We start from the raw sequence: 19029 nt of genomic DNA on the forward strand, positions 1-19029 counted from the left end.
ATAAGACATTGATAAACAAAGCAGGTAACAAGCAGTGAAGGAAAAGAGCATAGAAAAAAGCGATGGGTGGCTGCGGACCATTTTTGGCATCCCCTTTCTGGTTTACTTTAAAATTCAAATCCCAAACGTCCCATTAGCTACTAGTCCCCAGCCTACTAGTGATGGCCTACCGGAATCAATGTAGCACGGGCGTCGGAACCAGATGTGCCAATTTTCGAGATGCCAGTGTGCCGAACGATCACGGGGTTGCCTCCAGATCTGGGCCCAAGCTTCCGATCTCTCACCACCATGGCTTCATTCATGGCATATAGTGAGAGGGTCTGCAATTGTGTCCGGCGGTGCAGTTTTCAGATGATGGAGGGGAGCGGCCTCGTTGAAATGAGACCATAGCGTACTGAATTCTAAACAGGATTGGTTGTAGAGTTGACACAACCAAACTAGCGACGACCAAACTGGTGCTGAGAACTGAATAGGATTGGATTGGATGTAGCTCAATCGTGTCCCTTCTGGTCATGGTGGTGGGGAGTCGGGACTCTCTCGACTTTGGAGTCCTCCAGTTGGTGCTACAAATTGGTTGTACCTCAAGCTATTCATGCTACCTCCGCCCCAAAGTCTTAGGCGTGAGTCGCAAAAGGGTGGGCATGTGCACAGTGCCATGAAGGTTGAGGCCGAGGGAGAGGGACTTGGGAGGGGTTAGGTGGTCCTATTCTGATCATGAACCCCACCCTTGCCAACTAGGCACATTACGTTGCATGGGAGCTTGTGTACACAACCCTAGAGCTTTAGATAGAGAATATGTTAAAAAAATATGGTGATTTGAATGTACATGACCTTTCCTTCCCATTCATACACTTGATAAGTTTAAAAAATGTACATTCCTACTGAGTGGTGATTCGAATGTACATGACCTATCCTTCCCATTCAATACACTGTGAGTCTATGACCCCTCCACCATACAACTTTTCTTACATACCTTCTTTGAATTTTTAATATAATATTATCTATTTTTTTACCGGTTTTCTCACTGTGAGTCAAAAAGTTGCCAATTGATTAGCGGGGTCCCATTGGTAGGGGGGCTCAACACTATATTACACGAGTTCTTTAAGACGCTCCCCCTTCAAGTGGGATCACCGATTGGGAGAGAGTTGCATCCCATTGTCGTTTTAAAGCCGTCATATCTAAAAGTAAACTAGGAAAAGCAAACTAGGGAAAACTAGAGAAAACCAGGAAAGTAAACTACGAAAAACTAGGAAAGTAAATAGGGGCTTGGGATTTAAACTAGGATTTGTTAATAAAAAAAAAGAGGGTTGACAATGTGGTGGTAATAGTGAATTGGTTAGAGCTTAGCTCTTTAAGCTAGAGGCTTGGGATTTAAACAAGGATTTGTTAATAAAAACAAGAGGGTTGACAATGTGGTGGTAATAGTGAATTGGTTAGAGCTTAGCTCTTTAAGCTAGAGGTTTTGGACTTGATTCCTAGCTACGCCTACTAAAAGTACACCTTTCGGATTTTGAAATGTGGACTTATTTTATTTTTTTTTGGGGGGGGGGGGGGGGCTAACCTTAACTTCAACGTAAACTAGGAAAAAAATAAACTAAGGCCCCTACTTTACTTTTCCTAGTTTATTTGGCGAAAAAGAGATGCTAAAAAACTTCATTAGCCACTCCTAGTTTACTTTAACATCCAACGGCTTTAAAACAATAGGATGTGACTCTCTCCTAATCCTTGATCCCATAGACTCGGTGTGATATAGTGCTGGGGGTGGGAATAGGAACTAAGGATACCCTACTCCCCCTCCTCCCCTTCTCCCAAAATACCAAAATAGTGCTCACATAATCCAGTATGTAGTGTAATTTTTCCCTACTAAAATCTTGGTTTGAATTTGATGTTACCTTTAATTTTAAGGGATGAAATTTGTACATTTTAGCTATCAATCCTGGCATTTGTATGATTTCTAGTGATTTTCAAGTCTAAATCCCGGATAAGCCTAAGCATTGCCTTTAAATTTAAGGGTTCGGGTGCTTTCCCCCCGCCCCCCCTGAATTGGGCATTAGGGTTGTTTTTAGAGGGTAGAAGTTGAGATAGAGGTGTATCACACACGTGACAGTTGAGATAGAGGTGCATCACACACGTGACAATTGGAGCAGAAGCACGAGAGAGAGAGAGAGAGAGAGAGAGAGAGAGAGAGAGAGAGAGAGAGAGAGAGAGAGAGAGAGCACAAACAGAGACTCAATTGTCACAATGGGGAATGTCTTCTTGCATCATGTAAAAATTTAACTTGGATATAAAGAGCCTAACTCACATTTGGTAGAGAGTAAGTGACCCAAGGTGCCCATATCTTCTATCTTAAGGTTTTACATGGTTAGCCCAATAAGTCCAACTTTCCTCCCTATTATATGTTTAGCACTTAGTGTGCAGGAACATAGTAAAAATTCATTGGTTAGAACATTTTGTAATAACATTAGCAATTACATGCCTGAAGTCCCAATCACCTAATAAGTCACTCAACTATTTGATGAAGTCCCAATCACTCAATAATTCACTCAACTAGTAGATCAAAGCTATATCTAGTAGCAACATTTTGTAACAACATTAGTAATTATATGCCATATTTGAAGAAGTAACAATCACCTGATAAGTCACTCAACTAGTAGATCAAAGCTATATCTAGTAGCAACTCGTGCATCCAGAGAAAACAACTTCCTATGCAAGTTATTTCTCAAGGATGCCACTACTAGCAAGACCTATTCTAAGAATAATAGAGTTGTGCACTTGATGGGATTGTTCACCAACAAGAAAGGGCGATAATGCTAATGTTTCATTAAACAAAAGTCTATTTGATGGCATTTTAATACTCAACCACACACTTAATTAAAGTTGGCACCTAGGCACATTCATGAATCTAAAAGATATCATCCAACTCACCCACCATGTCACTTGGTGAGACAATAGTTATCCATTCCCACCGCATATGCCTTTTTAAAGAGTTTCACATGCACTTGCCAATTTCCCTTGGGCATCCAATGAACCATGGTCCATATGAGGTCATAACTTTGATTAAAAGTACATTGACCACACCATGTCCTTCTGACTCCTATGACTAGTAAAGGGAATGTTCTGGCACAATGCTTGGATCTCTTGCAGCAGCTGATGGCTCTAGCAAGGGGCACGTGTGAACACAATGGAGCTAGAAGATTGATGAGGTGTTGAGAGTGGAGTGTTCAAGAGCCCCTTGGGAAAATGGGGGGCATGAAAAAGCTGTGGTGTGCCTTTCAAAATCGTGACGAGGTTGTTTCAAAACATTTGAAACATTTGAAACATTTGCCTGAAACAAGAAAGCGAACATCATCGAGACTGGAGTCCTCTGCTTGAAGTGCTTGGTGTCAAGACTCTAGGTAGCTTCATGCGCCCTCAAGCGGTGAGCTTGAACACTCTAAGGGTCAAGGGTCTTTACACATTTCATGTGGACTGACATTTTTACTAAAAATAGCATGGAATCTGTGCCCACGATAAGAGCTCCCACTTTCCGCAAGACAAATGTGTGAACGCGTGCCAAATAAGAGATTTTAACTCAACGTAATGTCACTAAGGCTATTGCTAACGTATGAAGGAGGCTTATAGGCTTTATTAAAAGTTGGAGAGCTTTCCTCATCATCATGATTCATCATGGCTAGTAAGGATTCTAAGGAATTGCCCGGAAATGTGTCCGAATTGATCGTGGTGCGCCATGGGGAGACCACCTGGAACTTAGCGGGCATCCTGCAGGTGCTTCTCTCTCTCACACACAGGACACACACTCTCGTCTCACACACACACACACACACACACACACACACACACACGAGCAAAGTCATGTCACATTCCCTTCTTCGCTGTGTATAGGGTCAAGCGGCATCGAGTCTAAATGATGTAGGGAGGGACCAAGGCCGCGCGGTGAGTTTTTTCTTGGGAACACTCTTTCTGAGCTTCGTATGCCGGCTGTCTCACTGACAATCGTAAGAGCTCATCAGGTGGCCAATCGCCTCTCCATGATGGAAGTTCCTGTTGCAGCAGTCTATTCGTCAGATCTGGAGCGAGCAGCGGACACTGCAAACATCATTGCCAGCAAATGCCACGCCCTACAGGTGGTCTATTCTTCACTTACCTTGTGTGAAGATAAAAGTAAATGCTTGTTCTCTGCCATAGATGTATAGGAGATGAAAGTCATGCCTTCATGCAAAGCAATAAGAGAAAGTATGATGATGGCTTTCCTGACCCGCCTTGGTATGTACAAGCAAACTTCAATAAGAGAAAGCATAGATGAAAGTATAATGATGGCTTTCCTGACCCGCCTTGGTATGTACAAGCAAACTTCAATATCTCTGGAGTAGGAATTCACTTGCCAGAGACTAGGAGCATTTCAGAAGTGCGCATTTTCCTTTCAATTATTTCATTGGGTTGTGTCAACGGTACAGAGTAAGATAGCCTGGGCACACGAAGACCCGGCCAGGGAGCTGTTGTCAGCTGCAGTTCCAGAATCAGACATGGGATTCCACTAGTGACCGATCATCTTGGCACCAAAATTATCACCAGTTCAACTTCACCATCTTGTGAATGATAAAACTGGGATGGCTTCAGGTTTGGACACATGAGCTGATGTTCTTATCGGAGATGGTGAAAGGGCTCTCTCATTGGGACTCAGCAACATGATTGCAAGCTGCCAATGGCAGAAACCAGGATTTACCCCTGCTGTGTCTGCATGGTACCATTAGCCTAGGCTTAGAGGCTACATGCCCACATGTTTCAAGACCTTGAGGTATACACTACATGGATCAACTTCATTAAGGCCAGATAGGGATGGTTGAATGGGCTCTCAATTTATTATAAAATTGCTAGTTTGGTTGTCGATTACAACCTCTACCAACATTAGATCTATATGTCCAGACCATGTGTTGCAAACAAGAATGTTGACCTATGCTACTCCGCTAAACACTCTCCTCCTGGAGGATTAGCTATCCTGCTTTAACAGGAGCCTAACTTTAGCGAAATCTCTTTTCATTTGTTTGTTAACTACGTTCACTACATAGACTCCACTTGCAATGGCAACTAAGAGAGGGCTCCCTCTTAGCCTCACTACAACGGGATACTTGCAATTGGTGATGGCTACCTTAATCTCTAGATAATTTGGGCATCCATGTAACATGTAGAAGCTCGGTGGAAGAATCAGTAACTTCAATGCTCAGAATTCAGCAATTGTTCGCGATGAAGATAATGTACAAAGGGGAGGTGTGTTTGAAGGGCCAAGACAACCAAGGGGAGTGCCCCAGCCAAGGTGAAGAGTGCAGGTCAAGAACTAGTCTTTATTTTCAGATTTACATCATTCTAATAAAGCAAATACACCATTCGTGGAGGGGGGCCCTACAAAGGGTATTCGGGACCCAATACTGTGTCCTCTTCTCCTTGAACAAGTTCCCCTTGCCAAAGTAGAATACATCCTTGAAAGACTCAACGGTGCTAAGTACTTCACAAAGATCGACCTCAAAATTGGCTATCATCAAGTCAAGATCTTCGAAGCTGATATCTCAAAGACGGCCTTTCGAGCAAAACGAGGTCATTACGAGTTCGTGGTCATGCCTTTTGGCTTAACCAATGCACCGGCGACCTTCAACAAGATGATGTCTAGAGTCTTCACCGTACTCATCCGTAAATGTCTATTCATTTTTTTGGATGACATTCTTATTTTCTGCCACTGCAGAACAACACGAGAAGGATGTGCAGAAGGTCTTGTAGATTTTGCTAGATAACGAACTCTAAATCAATGCAAAGAAGAGCATATTTGGAGTTCAAGAAGTCCAGTACCCAGGCTGAGTGATCGGTTCCGACGGAATTCACCTTGACCCTGAGAAGATAAAGGCAATCCTGGGGCTAAAGGGGAGTGTTTGATTCACAAAATATCAACATGATAGTGTGACAACATGAGTGAGTTTTTGGACCACTTTCTGCATCTACTGGATCTCGGAATACTCCGTGTATGATGATAGTTGACAGATTCAGGAAGTTTTGTATGCTTATACCATGTAAACAGACGGCCACAACAGAAGATATAGCTTGGCTCTTTCTCGGACACTAGTATCCAGTTTGTGGTTTGCCACGGACCATTACTTCATATCGGGATCTGAAGTTTACATCTCACTTTTGGCGAGCTCTGTTCGACAACTTTGGTACTAAATTGCAATTGTCGAGTGCATTCCATCCCCAGACCAATGACCAAACAGAGATTTACAACTGGTTGGCTCTCAATGTGCTTAAAGCGTACTGCCATTACTGCCATGATCACCAGTCGACTAGTAATGGCAGTACGCTTTAAGCCTTTGGTCAAAGATTTTCATCCCTTCTCACGCGGATGATGTCTCTTTCCTTGGAAGTCAACAAGACGTCAGAAACATTTTCGGCCATCATTGAGTCAGTCAAAGAGCGCCTGGGTGAGTATTTGGTTTGCACCCAGATGCTAGGCATGTGTCTAGAAGCATGTAGGTTGCATGTAGAAAGGGGCCAACCCTTAGGGCTACCCCAAAATAGGGATGGAATCTCTTGCATTGGGCATGGGGCAGGCTTTGTGCCACCCTAAGAGGCCAGGAAGTCCCTAGGCCTTGCCCACCAGCCTTTCGGAGGGCTGGGCAGGTTGTCAGCCAGCCCAAGGGGCTTGGCGAGGCAGCCGATAGGTGATGGGGAGAAAACTGAATTAGGGTTTAGAGTTCATTCATGGGAGACATACACAGAGAAGAACAAGGGAGAGAGAGAGAGAGAGAGTTGTGGGGATAAGTCAACTCATGAAAAGTATGAGTGTGTGACTCCCCTATCACACATGTATATTGCACTAGTACACATAGTGCACTTAGTACATTAAAAGTACTAAGTGTACTATGTACTATAACTTATGGGCTTGTACACACTATAAGGGTGGGCATTATGCCTTTACCCCAACAACCTCCCACTTAAAGGCAAAGTGCCCTTAAGTAAAGGAAAAGAAAAAATCAGCATGTACATGATAATATACAAGGCCATATCAAGGCTGAAACTGGCCTCATCCAATGCCCATCAAGTGTCTGCAATGAGCAAACCGCTCCGGAGGCAAACTCTTCGTCAGCAGATCAGCCGGGTTGTCATCCGTATGAATCTTAACAAGCTGAATTTGCTTGTTCTCTATCACCTCTCTGATGAAGTGATACTTCACATCCACATGCTTCGTCTTTGCATGAAAAACAGGGTTCTTTGCCAACTGAATGGCACTCTGACTGTCACAATGCAACAATGGAATATCCCCTGTATAACCCAAATCAACCACTAACCGAGATAGCCATAATGCCTCCTTGCAAGCCTCTGTGGCTGCAATATACTCGGCCTCTGTAGTAGATAAGGCAATGCACTTCTGCATCCTGGATATCCATGACACAGCACCTCCTGTGAATGTAAATACATAACCGGTAGTAGACTTCCGGTTATCTGGATGACCGGCATAATCCGAATCCGTGTAACCATGCACTAATGCATCCTGTTTGCCAAAGCAAATGCACAAATCCTGTGTGCCCTTCAGGTATCTCATGACACCTTTCACTGCTTCCCAATGCTTCTTGCCAGGGTTGGCCATGTATCTAGAAACCACTCCCACTGCAAATGCAATGTCCGGCCTAGTAGCAACCATGGCATACATGAGACTGCCACAAGCTGAAGCATACGGAATCTTGGCCATATCAGCCCTGTCTCTATCCGACTGTGGGCTGTCCATAGCACTGAGTTTCACATATGGAGGCAAAGGAGTACTAGCTTTCTTCCCCCCGTCCATATTGAACCTTTGCAAGACTTTGCCAATGTATTCCTTCTGAGACAAATACAACACATGCTGATTTCTGTCCCGAAGTATCCGCATACCCAAGATGTGATTTGCATCACCCAAATCCTTCATATCAAAGGTTTCATGCAGCCTCTTTTTCAATGCATCCATCTCTTTACGAGATTTCCCGGCAATCAACATATCATCAACATACAAGATGAGGATCAATAGACTGCCATCCAAAGCTTTCTTGGTGTACAAGCAGTGATCTATGTCACTGCTCCTGAATTTCTGGGATTTCATGAATGTATCAAATTTATGATACCATTCTCTTGGTGCCTGTTTGAGCCCATAAAGACTCTTTTTCAGCTTGCATACAAGCTTCTCCTTTCCACTTACTGCATAACCCTCTGGCTGCTGCATATATATCTCCTCATGGAGATCACCGTGAAGAAAAGCAGTCTTCACATCCATCTGAATCAAGTCCAGATCATCATGCGCAACCAAAGCCAACACAGCTCTAAGTGTGGTCATTTTGACCACTGGAGAGAAGATCTCATCAAAGTCCACACCATATTCCTGCTTGAAGCCCTTAGCCACTAACCTGGCTTTGTATCTTGGCTTTGCATCTGGTGCAACTTTGAGCCTGTATACCCACTTGCATGGCAAAACCTTCTTGCCTGCAGGCAAATGCACCAACTTCCATGTTTCATTTTTATGCAGAGAATCCATCTCTGACTTCATGGCACGCTCCCATAGAGCTTTGTCTGCCCTCTGTAAAGCCTCTTTATAACATGAGGGCTCCCCATCAACTTTGAGCCTGTATACCCACTTGCATGGCAAAACCTTCTTGCCTGCAGGCAAATGCACCAACTTCCATGTTTCATTTTTATGCAGAGAATCCATCTCTGACTTCATGGCACGCTCCCATAGAGCTTTGTCTGCCCTCTGTAAAGCCTCTTTATAACATGAGGGCTCCCCACAGTCAGTAAGCATCAAATAGTCAACCCCTGGAACAAACCTGTCAGGGGCTCTGGAGGGTCTTGTGGACCTCCGTACCCAATGACCATCATTTGCAGGTTGCTGTCCAGCCTGCATATCACCCATTGGTGGCTCCTGTTCCATGCCATAAGGCTGAAAAATCATGCCCGGTATCTCCTCCAACTGTGGTATATCCATAGGGATATCTTCTGCCATCTCTGGCTGTCCATTTGGACCATTTTCAGCACCATTTAAGGGCTGGTTTTCCTGCTGTAATGGCTGATTTACAGCCCTTTGTTGTTGTCCATGATGTCCATCATCATCAAAGATGACTCTGCCAGGCTCATGTTGCCTTGCAGGCTCCTTATACATGCATGTTTCATCAAAAATGACATCATTGCTGCGTATGATCTTTTTATTCACGGGATCCCAAAGTCTATACCCCATTTCACCTCTGTCACCATATCCTAGGAATATGCATTTATGAGACTTAGGATCAAGTTTGGTGCGCATTTCCCTGCGTATGTGCACGTACGCAACGCAACCAAACACTCTCAAGTGCTTGTATGACGGAGGCTTCCCTGTCCATACTTCCTCTGGCACTTTTCCACCAAGCCTCGTGTTAGGTGACCTGTTTATAAGGTGAACGGCTGTCATAACAGCTTCAGCCCAAAAACCATGAGGTAATGCAGCATGTGACAACATAGAACGGACCTTCTCCTGTATGGTCCTGTTCATCCTCTCTGATGTCCCGTTTTGTGGAGGATCATAAGGAGTAGAGAGCTCCCTCTTGATGCCTTTAGCATCACAAAAGTCCTGAAATTGTTTGGACATGTACTCTCCACCATTGTCGGAACGCAAAGCTTTCAGTGTTTTGCCAGTTTGATTCTCAACAAGAGCAACAAACTTCTCAAACACTGAGAATGTATCACTCTTCAAACGAAGAGGATAAACCCACACCTTGCGTGTGGCATCATCAATAAAAGACACAAAATATTTTGCCCCTCCCAAAGAAAGCTGAGGCATCTCACATACATCTGTATGCACAAGCTCTAACTGAGCATCTTTCTGTCCAAGAGCTTTCTTGTGGGGGCACTGTAGTTGCCTACCATATATACAATGCTCACAAAACTGAAAACTTGAAAACTTTAGAGAAGGCAAGTAACCCAAACGAGACAATTGCTCCATTCCTTTGACACTCATGTGTCCCAACCGGCTATGCCACATAGAGATTTCCGGCAGCTCGGTTGCATTTACATTAGCATGGTGACAAACACCTGCATGCATAAAGTAAAGAGTGTCCACCTTAGAGCCTCTGGCAACAACCAGTGAGCCCTTACTAATCTTCCACTTTCCACTACCAAATGTGGTAACATAATCAGCATCATCAAGCTGTCCAGTAGAAAGCAGATTCTTTTTGATCTCAGGCACATGCCTGACATCATGGAGCATAAGCTGTGAGCCATCTGAAAACACAAGCCTCACATCACCTCTGCCAAGAATCTTGCATGCATGGTTATCACCCAAATAAACCACTCCTTCATTGCCAGCAGTATACCTGACAAACAAGTCTCTGCAACCTGTGACATGAAAGGAGGCACCTGAATCAATGATCCATGAGTGCATACCATGACCACCTGTAAGAAGTGAATGGGCATCAAGTGAAGAAGTAAATAGGACCTCATCCTCACTGCCACCTGCATGTGACACATTGATTTCTTCAATCTTGACTCCACTTTTGCCCTTTGGCTTTACATCTTTGGCTTCATCCTTCTCTTTGTCTTTGCCTTTTCCCTTTTTCTTTTGATCATTTTTCCATTTGTAGCATTGCTTTTTAATGTGTCCCTTTTTGCCACAATAATGGCATTCCAAATCCTTTTTGGAGCGAGACTTGCTCCTTCCCCTTTCTTGGCTTTTCCCCCTTTGCTAGGATCTCCCACGTGCATTCATTGCATTGGACTTTCCAACAGAGTTGTTTTTCCTGTTCATCTCTTCTTGAAGAAGAGCACCCTCAACATCTGCATATGACAGCATAGCATGCGAATTGCTAGTGGCTGTCCTGAATGTGTCCCAACTCTCTGGCAAAGTGCATAACAGAAAAGTGGCTTTGAACTCATCGTCCATTGCCAACTTTTGATTAATGACCTGGCTGACAATACCATTAAACTCATTTAGATGGGCTGTCATAGAAGCCCCTTCCTTCATCTGAAGGCCTATGAGTTTCTTCAACCAATACACTTTGCTTGAGGCACTTTGTTGGGCATACAAGTCCTGCAATCTCTGCCACATTCCCCAAGCTGTCTTCTCTTCACGAATGCTGAAAAGTAATGAGTCTGACACAGACAACATGATAGTAGATCTTGCCAGCTCATCCATATCTTCCCACTCTTCAGCAGTAAGAGAAGCGGGCATTACACCCCTTTCTTTGATAGGCTTGTGCTGCTTTTTCTGGAGCAACACATTGTAGCACTGGGTTTGCCAAATATCATAATTATGCGAGCCTTCAAGCTTCTTGATATGAAGCAATGAAGAGCTCTCACCTGTGGTTGCCATAACAAAATGCAACCTGTCAATGCCTGCCTCTCGCAAAATGTGCAAACACTGCACCCAAAGCACACAAAGTGCTCACAGTTATTCTCCCAAGCTTTATCTCCCACTGCGGAAGCAAGAATGCAACTTTTCTCCCACTTTATGTGATGAAAAACACCAAAATCTGGTTGCTGCAGATTTTGGACAGCACCTTGAATGTGCTCTTTTGCCCTTCCAAAGTACTGTACAGCAGTACTAAGTGCTCACCTGTAATATACCAAACCTGTCCCGGCAAGTACAGCAGCTGAAATTGAACCTTTTGGTCACTCAAAACAGTGTACAGCCATGCCAAAACATGCACAAAGCTGTGCCAAATCTGTACCAGCAGGTACAATAGCAATAAATGCTCTCCTGGCTGTCCAAATGAGTGAAAATCAGACTTTTACAGTCTCGAACACTGCATGCAACAGTCCCGAACAGAAATTGGGCAAAAGCCCCTTGACTGCAAGCTGATTTTTGAGGATTCAAGGCATAAATGTCTTGCCTGCTGCTTTGCCAAGCTCAACAAGCATACAAACTTGAAAAGCCCCTTGATTTAAGATCAATTTCTGATCATACATGGTACATTGACGCACATGAAGGCATCCAGAGTGTTCACGATGCTTCCCCCTGGCCACATATACATTTAAATAATGAAAGCCCCTTGATTTACAGGCACATTGAGTGCTTGTAAGGCATCAACACATTATCCACAGCATCAAATGCGATTGCCTGCATGCAAATCAACTCAATCGGCACAAAAGCCCCTTGATTTGCACTGCAATTTGCTGCAATTTTGCCCAAATGTGCGATTTTTCACATCATACAGCATGTATGAGTGCTTAATTGCACAATTACATCAAAAGCCCCAAATTTCGACATCCAATTTCCTGCAAATTGATCCTGATTTGACCAATTTCCTGCAAATTTATCCTGATTGTGACCAATGTCACCCAATTTTGCCAATTTTGCTCAAAAATTGAGCAATTCGACGCCTGTATCTGCTCAATTAATTTAATTGATAAGAAATTCGCAAAAATTAGAGGCAAATACCTCTGAAATTTCTGATTTTTCTGAGTTTCTTGACTTGCAGGCTGAGATTCAGTTGTTGCAGGAGAAAGGGGGGAGCACGTGTTGATGGAGATGCGCCTGCTGTGCTGCAGATTTAGATCACCTGCAGGTACTGTACGGGCTGGGCTACGTGGCTCTCCTCAGCAGGTGACGTGGAGCTGAGCGCATACTTACGCTGGCCAGTCCTTTCCAGTTACGTGTCCACGCTCACCCCACCTTGGCTACCTGCGCTAGGCGAAGCAGGCGGACAGGCGAATGCGTTGGCTTTTCGCTACCTCACGTATTGCTGCCGATCGACGGAGCTCTTACGTTTTGCCTGCACCGGAACTCCACGCTCGTCTAACGCCCAGCGCTGACACGTGGCTGTGAATAGTGCGTAAAGGCGTTGAATGCGCTGTCCTCCTCGCTCGACGCCTGGCTGCTGCCTTCGCCGTCTCCGCCTAGCAGCGCTACACGATTAGCGCTGCTATTGACGCCCGTCTGCCTTGGCTGCTGTTCGCTCAGATGTTGCTGCTTCTTCGCTTGATTGGCTGCGCCTGAGTGGATGGGCAGCCCACGCTACTGGCTGGATGGCCTTGACTTGGGTGATGGGGCAGCACTATCTGGCCACAGTGCAGCCTATGCAGCAGAGAGATTCAAAAGGGCAAAGGCTGAATAGATGATTATGCAAAGCCTCTATTTATACTAGTGATGTTGCTAGTCGGTTGGCACTAGATGCTGGCCGACTGCTATATAAACATTAAATGCTTAATGATGATGCATAAATGCTGAAAATGATGGGCGTTGCATATGAAATGTGTTGGGTGGAAAGTAACATATAGCAATGTATAGGGGTCTACCCTCATCTGCCCTCACTCTGACCCACATGTACCTCGCGCTCTCATCATGGCGCATAATATGGATAAGTGGCTGAAACTCCTCTCTAAAAAGAACTGCAACTCCTCCAGATCCGCGACTGCCATGCTTCAAACGGGCCTCCTGTCTACAAGTCGTCTCCCATCTGTATCCCGCCACTCTTGGTAATGTGCTCCCTGGGGCCTGATGTGTCTCCGAGTAGAAGATGATGTCCCTATCTTTGAAGCTGTCCTCAAAGGCCCCCACATCCAGTCTCAATGCTCCGTTGCAGTTCCATACTGCAAGTCTCAGACTGGTCCCATAGGTCTCACACCGTCAAGTGGTGCGTCTCTCTAGTATCACCACTCTGCCTCCTCTGTAAAATGCTAGCTTCCCTTTTTCTCTGGCTGCCTTAATCTCCGGCATGCACTCCCTCATATGTGCTAGTTGTGCCAAGGTGAGGTCATCTCCTATAAAGATGCCCATTTTCTCAAGGGCGGAGCGCTTGGCCAAGAAATCCTTCTTGGCCTCCAAGGTGGGAAAGCGTAAAATGAGAGCTCTCTCCTCCATTCTTGTCTTTCTTGCCCACTCTCCAAGCCCCCGTGTGTGTAGGCCTCGAAATGCCCATGCGTGTGTATAAATCTTTGGCTTCCTCCTCTACATTGTCACCGTCCTTAAGACCCGTGATCCGCACATGAAGTTCCCTTGTCTTTCTTCTTTGTTCCTCCTCAATGGTTAGGTTGATAATCTGCGAGGTAGATGTGCTTTCGGCCTCCTTGTTCTTACCTTTCTTGACCACTTCTATCCATTTCTCCGTTTCATCTACTTGCTTTTGCGTCTTCGTGAGCACCTCCACCCCCGAGGAGGTCACCTGGGCCTTCTTTTCTTCTCCCTCTTGAAGTGTTCTCACTTGGGCCTTGATGGTGTTCAGCTCCTCCATCATGACGGGCTGAATTTCACCTTCCTCGAGCTTATGTTGAGGCACGTGCTTCTTCTATCTCCTTCTTGAGATTTGCGATCTCTGCATCTTGGGCTGCTATCCGCGCTCAGAGAGAGAGAGAGAGAGAGAGAGAGAGAGAGATGAAATGAAATGATATATTAATGTCTCTAAGAGGCCATAGTGGCCTATGAGACCAAAACTGAGAGTACATTTGAAGTTGGTGTCTCATCAAAGAGAACAACTAAATGAGACTAAAAAGTACAATAAAGTGATTGTCCTACAGTTATAAGAACAGAACTGTAAGACTTCGAGATGATATTGAGTAGAAAATACTGGAAAATACTGAAAAATGTATATCAGGTAGATCCATGTATGCTGATCAGTTGAAGTGTTGCCCTCTCCTTAGATCAAGTATCTCCGCCATGGGGCTGTCTAGAATGGAGAGGTCGTAAAAGCGAGGTAGGCGCCTCCGATGCCGAGCAATAATGGCTCTGATCTGGCGATGGTGAGGATGCCGTGGTCGGGATCCTAGTGGGCGTGGCCGACGAGCACGACATAAGATAAGTGCTCTATCAGTGGTGACTCCCTGGGAGCGTGTTCGGTGCCCTGATGACCCAATGGAGGAGGTATCAGGAGGTGTGGGGGCTGGGTTGCTGGTCCTGGTGCCGGTGCCGAAGAAATCTGTCAGGGTCCTCTGTCTAGGTACATCATGGCTCGGTCTCCTGTCTGCCAAGAGGGTCTCTCTGTGTCTCCTGAGCTCAAGTAGAAACAATCCCAGGCATCTCTGATCCTCAAACTCCATGACCCTGCGTAACGGCCCAGAACCCTCTCGGAAGAGGCAGTGATCTCCTCCTCGGATCTCATAATAGACTGTATATCGGCAAATGTAGTGTTTCTCTGTCTCTACCTCCTGGTAGCATAGCTGACAAATGCGGTCATCCAAGATCTGATGAACATATCGCCCTGTCTCAATCCGCAGCTGGTGTGATGAGGTCTGGATCTGTCCAATGGCACAACGTATCCCATGGTGTGAGAGAGATTAAGCGTCTACTGGCCTATGAGACCAAAGTGATACAATAATGTCCATGACATATCTCATCATGGAATGGAAAATAAAACAGAAAGAAAACATAAACATAGCTATCTCACTGGGGTGATACAAAAGTGTCCATGGAAACTCATCATGGAATACTAAGAACATAGAAACATGCGAGCAGCATTAGCTCTGAGTAGATGGTATACCACTCTCCAAAATATCAAGCATGGGGCTAGTGAGTATGGCGGAGAGGTCTCCCTGAGCTATGTCACGTGGAAAGGTAGCTCGATGGCGGTGGAGCATGTCTTGGATCTGGAGCCGATGAGGTGATCGTGGCCGACGGCCGAGGGGTTGGGGGCGTCGGGCATGCTGGAGTGCGGAAGCTCGGTCCGAGGTAACTGCTCTCGGCGAGGTAGGTCCAGAGCAGCTTGTGGAGGGTCCAGAAGATCCACTATATTGGTGTCCACCTCCTGGGTCCCGAAGAAACTGGTGATGGTTGGTTGGCGAGGGAGGGGGCGGGGTGGCTGGGGCCGAAGCTCTCTCAAGAAGGTGTCCCTGTGTGTGCGGAGCTCAAGTAGGAAGAGGCCTAGGCAATGTTGGTCCTGGAAGTCAATGATCCTGGAGAGTGGACCAAATCCCTCACGAAATAGACGGTGAAACCTCCCACGGATCTCATAGTATACTGGGCAGCGGCATATGTAATCATAGAAGTCCCGGATCAAATGCTAAACCTGACCAATACATGCCCATGAGAAAGACCAGCAGGAGATAATGTACCACGTGGTGGCAAGAAGAACCTGGTTCACCACCACTACTCGACCAGCTAGGGAAAGCTTGGCTGAACTCTAGTATAATAGCTTCTTCCGAATGCTCAGAATAAGATGGGTGAGTTTCTTCTTAGGGGAGATGTCAATGCCAACCTAGCATCCAAGATAACGAACTGGAGTTTCCCTCAGGATGCACTAAAAAGCCTCAGCTAGATGCCAAGTTGGGGCAGGCGATGAGCCAACCCAAAATCTACATGACTTGTGCCAATTGATCTTTGCTTCAGATGCATGACAAAAAATCTCAATCTCCTCGACAAATCTCTGTCCTTGGGAATCAAGTGAATCAAACCCTCCGACAGCCTTTCTGGCATGGCTCCTGTAACCATTATCTCATTGAAGGCATCCCTGAGGCCGCATTCCATAAGATCCCAATGTCGCAGAAATAGAGAGGTTGGGCATTTGCCCCTCGGTAGTGCCGTCATAGCCTCTACCAAACTCCTCAGTTGTGAAGGGGGTCAGGAGGAAAGTCCTAAGAGAGTGAGGGACCACCTCTCTCGTGTTTTGCCACACGCGCTCATGCACATCCTTCACCTATGCGGAAATGGGGGCACCGATGAGAAGAGTGCTGAAGAAATCCATGGCGATGGCTCTCACATGGGGGGGGGGTTTTAACAATGGATCCATTTGGACCTCGCAACTTGCGGATACCCTTTCTCCGTCGGTGTGGTCCTATAATCTCAAAGAAATCTGGAGTGACCCTGTCTCCCATTTGTGTCCAAAAAGAAGCTTCGGCGTGGTATCTGCACTCCACCTGCCGCTCCTCAATGGATGTGAACTCTGTATGGGCAGCATCTAGTTGACTCTCAATCCGTATCTAATGCATTGTCCTGAAGCTACTGTAGAGAGGCAAGACTCCTACGAATACTCCTCTCTTGTTCTTGGAAGTCAGCCAATCTTCTTTGCGCCGCCTCCTGTAAAAGACTGCTAATCTTACCAAGGCCTGCATCCAAGGCTCTTACAACTGCTCGTGAGTGAAAATCTAGCCTCTCCCAAATCCCCTCTATCGTGCTGTAGATCTCTGGGTCATGAATGAGGCTATATGGAATCTGGTTAGTCATCTGTCTATCATGCTTCTAGGGGTCATCTAGGGAGAGAATAACTGGAGCGTGGTCGGAAAAAGTTGTGCCAGCCAAAATAACAGTAATGCCACCATCCCCACGAGCCCACTCGTCAACATAGAAATGATCGAGTCTGGATAGGTTAGGGCCTGTGTTCCTCTTGTTAGATCTGGAGAAACATTGACTCCTGGGACTATGTCCGAACTCTTGAAGATGCCAAGGGTGCTGTCCCTTGAGCGCCAAGATCAACTCCTCCCGAGTACTCTTCACCATAAATAGTGGCCATGCCACCTCCGAGTCTATCATCAGGCGACTCTAGCATGTTAGTCTCTGTACCGGCTGCTGCCACGTTTGGCACATAGTCATTTAGGAAGCCAACATAGTCCTCCCCTATCCTGATGGTAACACATTGAGCCTATCTAGTGATAATGGTGCTTGAGTCTACCATTGTTGGCAAAATCTGCTCACTGATGAAAATGCATACTCCACCTCGTGTCCCGGAGGGGAAAAAAGAGTGGGAGGCGAAGGTGTGACTCCTACCCTGCAAGATCTTTCTGCACTGGCGGGTCCGTCCCTTTGAAAGATGGCGCTCCTGTAAGAAGAGAATGTCAATGGGACCACCAATTTCTGCTTTGTGGAGCTCCTCTCTAAGGACACCACGCCTTTGGAAGCACTGTGTGCCCTCCAACCCCTGGATGGTCAATGAGACAATCCGCATAGCTAAGAGGGATGAGAAGTGGAACTATCGAAACTTCCCTCCACTTGAAGAGTCTTGGATGTGGGTTTCGATGGAGAGTAATCACTGTCAGTCCTGGGGCGAAGCCGCGCCAGATGGGCATGTATCCTGGCCTCCATGTGGACACACTCTGTTTGAGCCCTAGAGTATGCATACTCGGGACTTCAGTTGTCACAATGCAAGTATTTGTAGGATGGGGGAAGAGGTGCTACCATAGAAACATGTAGGAAAACAAAAAGCAGCACCTCCAGGATGGAGGACACCATCTCCCCTGCCTGATCCCTGAGGCCGGAGCTGCCCAACTCCATCTGAGCCAAAGACCAAACGTGGGTAAGCACATCTGTGATGCGCAGGTCATGCAGATGATGTGAAAGCTCTGTGGCTTGCCCCTATATAGCAGTGGATACTGACTGTGTGCTCGAGTCCGTCCCCTGTTTTGCACTCAGGGGGAAGAAGAAGATCATCGCTCCACTCTCTGGGGTGGACGGCTTGGAGTGGTATAACACGACACAAATGCGGGTGGGAGGCATCGTCTCCTCAAACATTCCATCTCCATCAACAGGGAGGGACTGGAAAAAACTGTAGTCTGCCGGCTGTCCCAACATCCTGTGGGGGCCGCCTGGCAACTTTGGAGGGAGAGCCCAGACCGAAGAGGCAGCAATGGTCATCTCTACCAGCTCAGAAAAATGATGAATCAATCGGCGGCGAATGGAGCTGGTTGGCTGTGTGCTGCTCTGGACCTGGCGCAGTCGGAGGGCGGTAGGAGTGCTTTGGAGAGGTTGGGAGAGGGGGGGGGGGGGTTCCTCGAGGGAACTGCGGGGGTCCATCACCGTCAGGGGGCTGCTGAGATAAATGCTCAGAATGGTTTTCTGACAAAACTGTATCCTTCTGGATCCTGCTAGCTTGGCACACATGCTGACGCTACTTAGCTCTTGACGTTGGCCGGAAGTCCCACCTCGGGCCATCGGTGTGCCACTCTCTTGCGCCGTTAGCCAGGGCCTCGTGCTCTGGTACATGGGGACCTGAGCCCTGCCTATCCCTCTGTGGAGGGTTTGAACTGTGGCTAGAGGAGGGGGGGTGGGGGGGACAACTAGACAACTAGAGGCTGCCTCTTGACTGCCGACGAGGTGTCCCATCTGGTGACAGATGAAATATTTGCTTGGGAGGC

The 19029-nt window shown here is 46.4% G+C and overlaps 1 protein-coding gene across 7 annotated transcripts in view; it reads left to right on the forward strand.

Annotated features, from left to right (window-relative positions):
* The first annotated feature begins 3620 nt into the window (after positions 1-3620).
* LOC147642180 (phosphoglycerate mutase-like protein 4) overlaps positions 3621-19029 on the forward strand; it is a 51080-nt gene continuing 35671 nt past the window's right edge. For 6 of the 7 annotated variants that reach the window (XM_086775660.1, XM_086775603.1, XM_086775495.1 and 3 more), the window contains exons 1-3: positions 3621-3765; positions 3883-3933; positions 4011-4124. In XM_086775660.1, the coding sequence (XP_086631786.1) occupies positions 3667-3765; positions 3883-3933; positions 4011-4124 (264 nt within the window). In that variant the 5' untranslated portion in view covers positions 3621-3666. The remainder of the gene's footprint in view (positions 3766-3882; positions 3934-4010; positions 4125-19029) is intronic. The other variant, XM_086775533.1, reaches the window with a different exon arrangement.

Source organism: Cibotium barometz, chromosome 1, assembly GCF_041138505.1.
Source record: "Cibotium barometz isolate CiBa-2024 chromosome 1, ASM4113850v1, whole genome shotgun sequence".
NCBI classification, from domain to species: domain Eukaryota; kingdom Viridiplantae; phylum Streptophyta; class Polypodiopsida; order Cyatheales; family Cibotiaceae; genus Cibotium; species Cibotium barometz.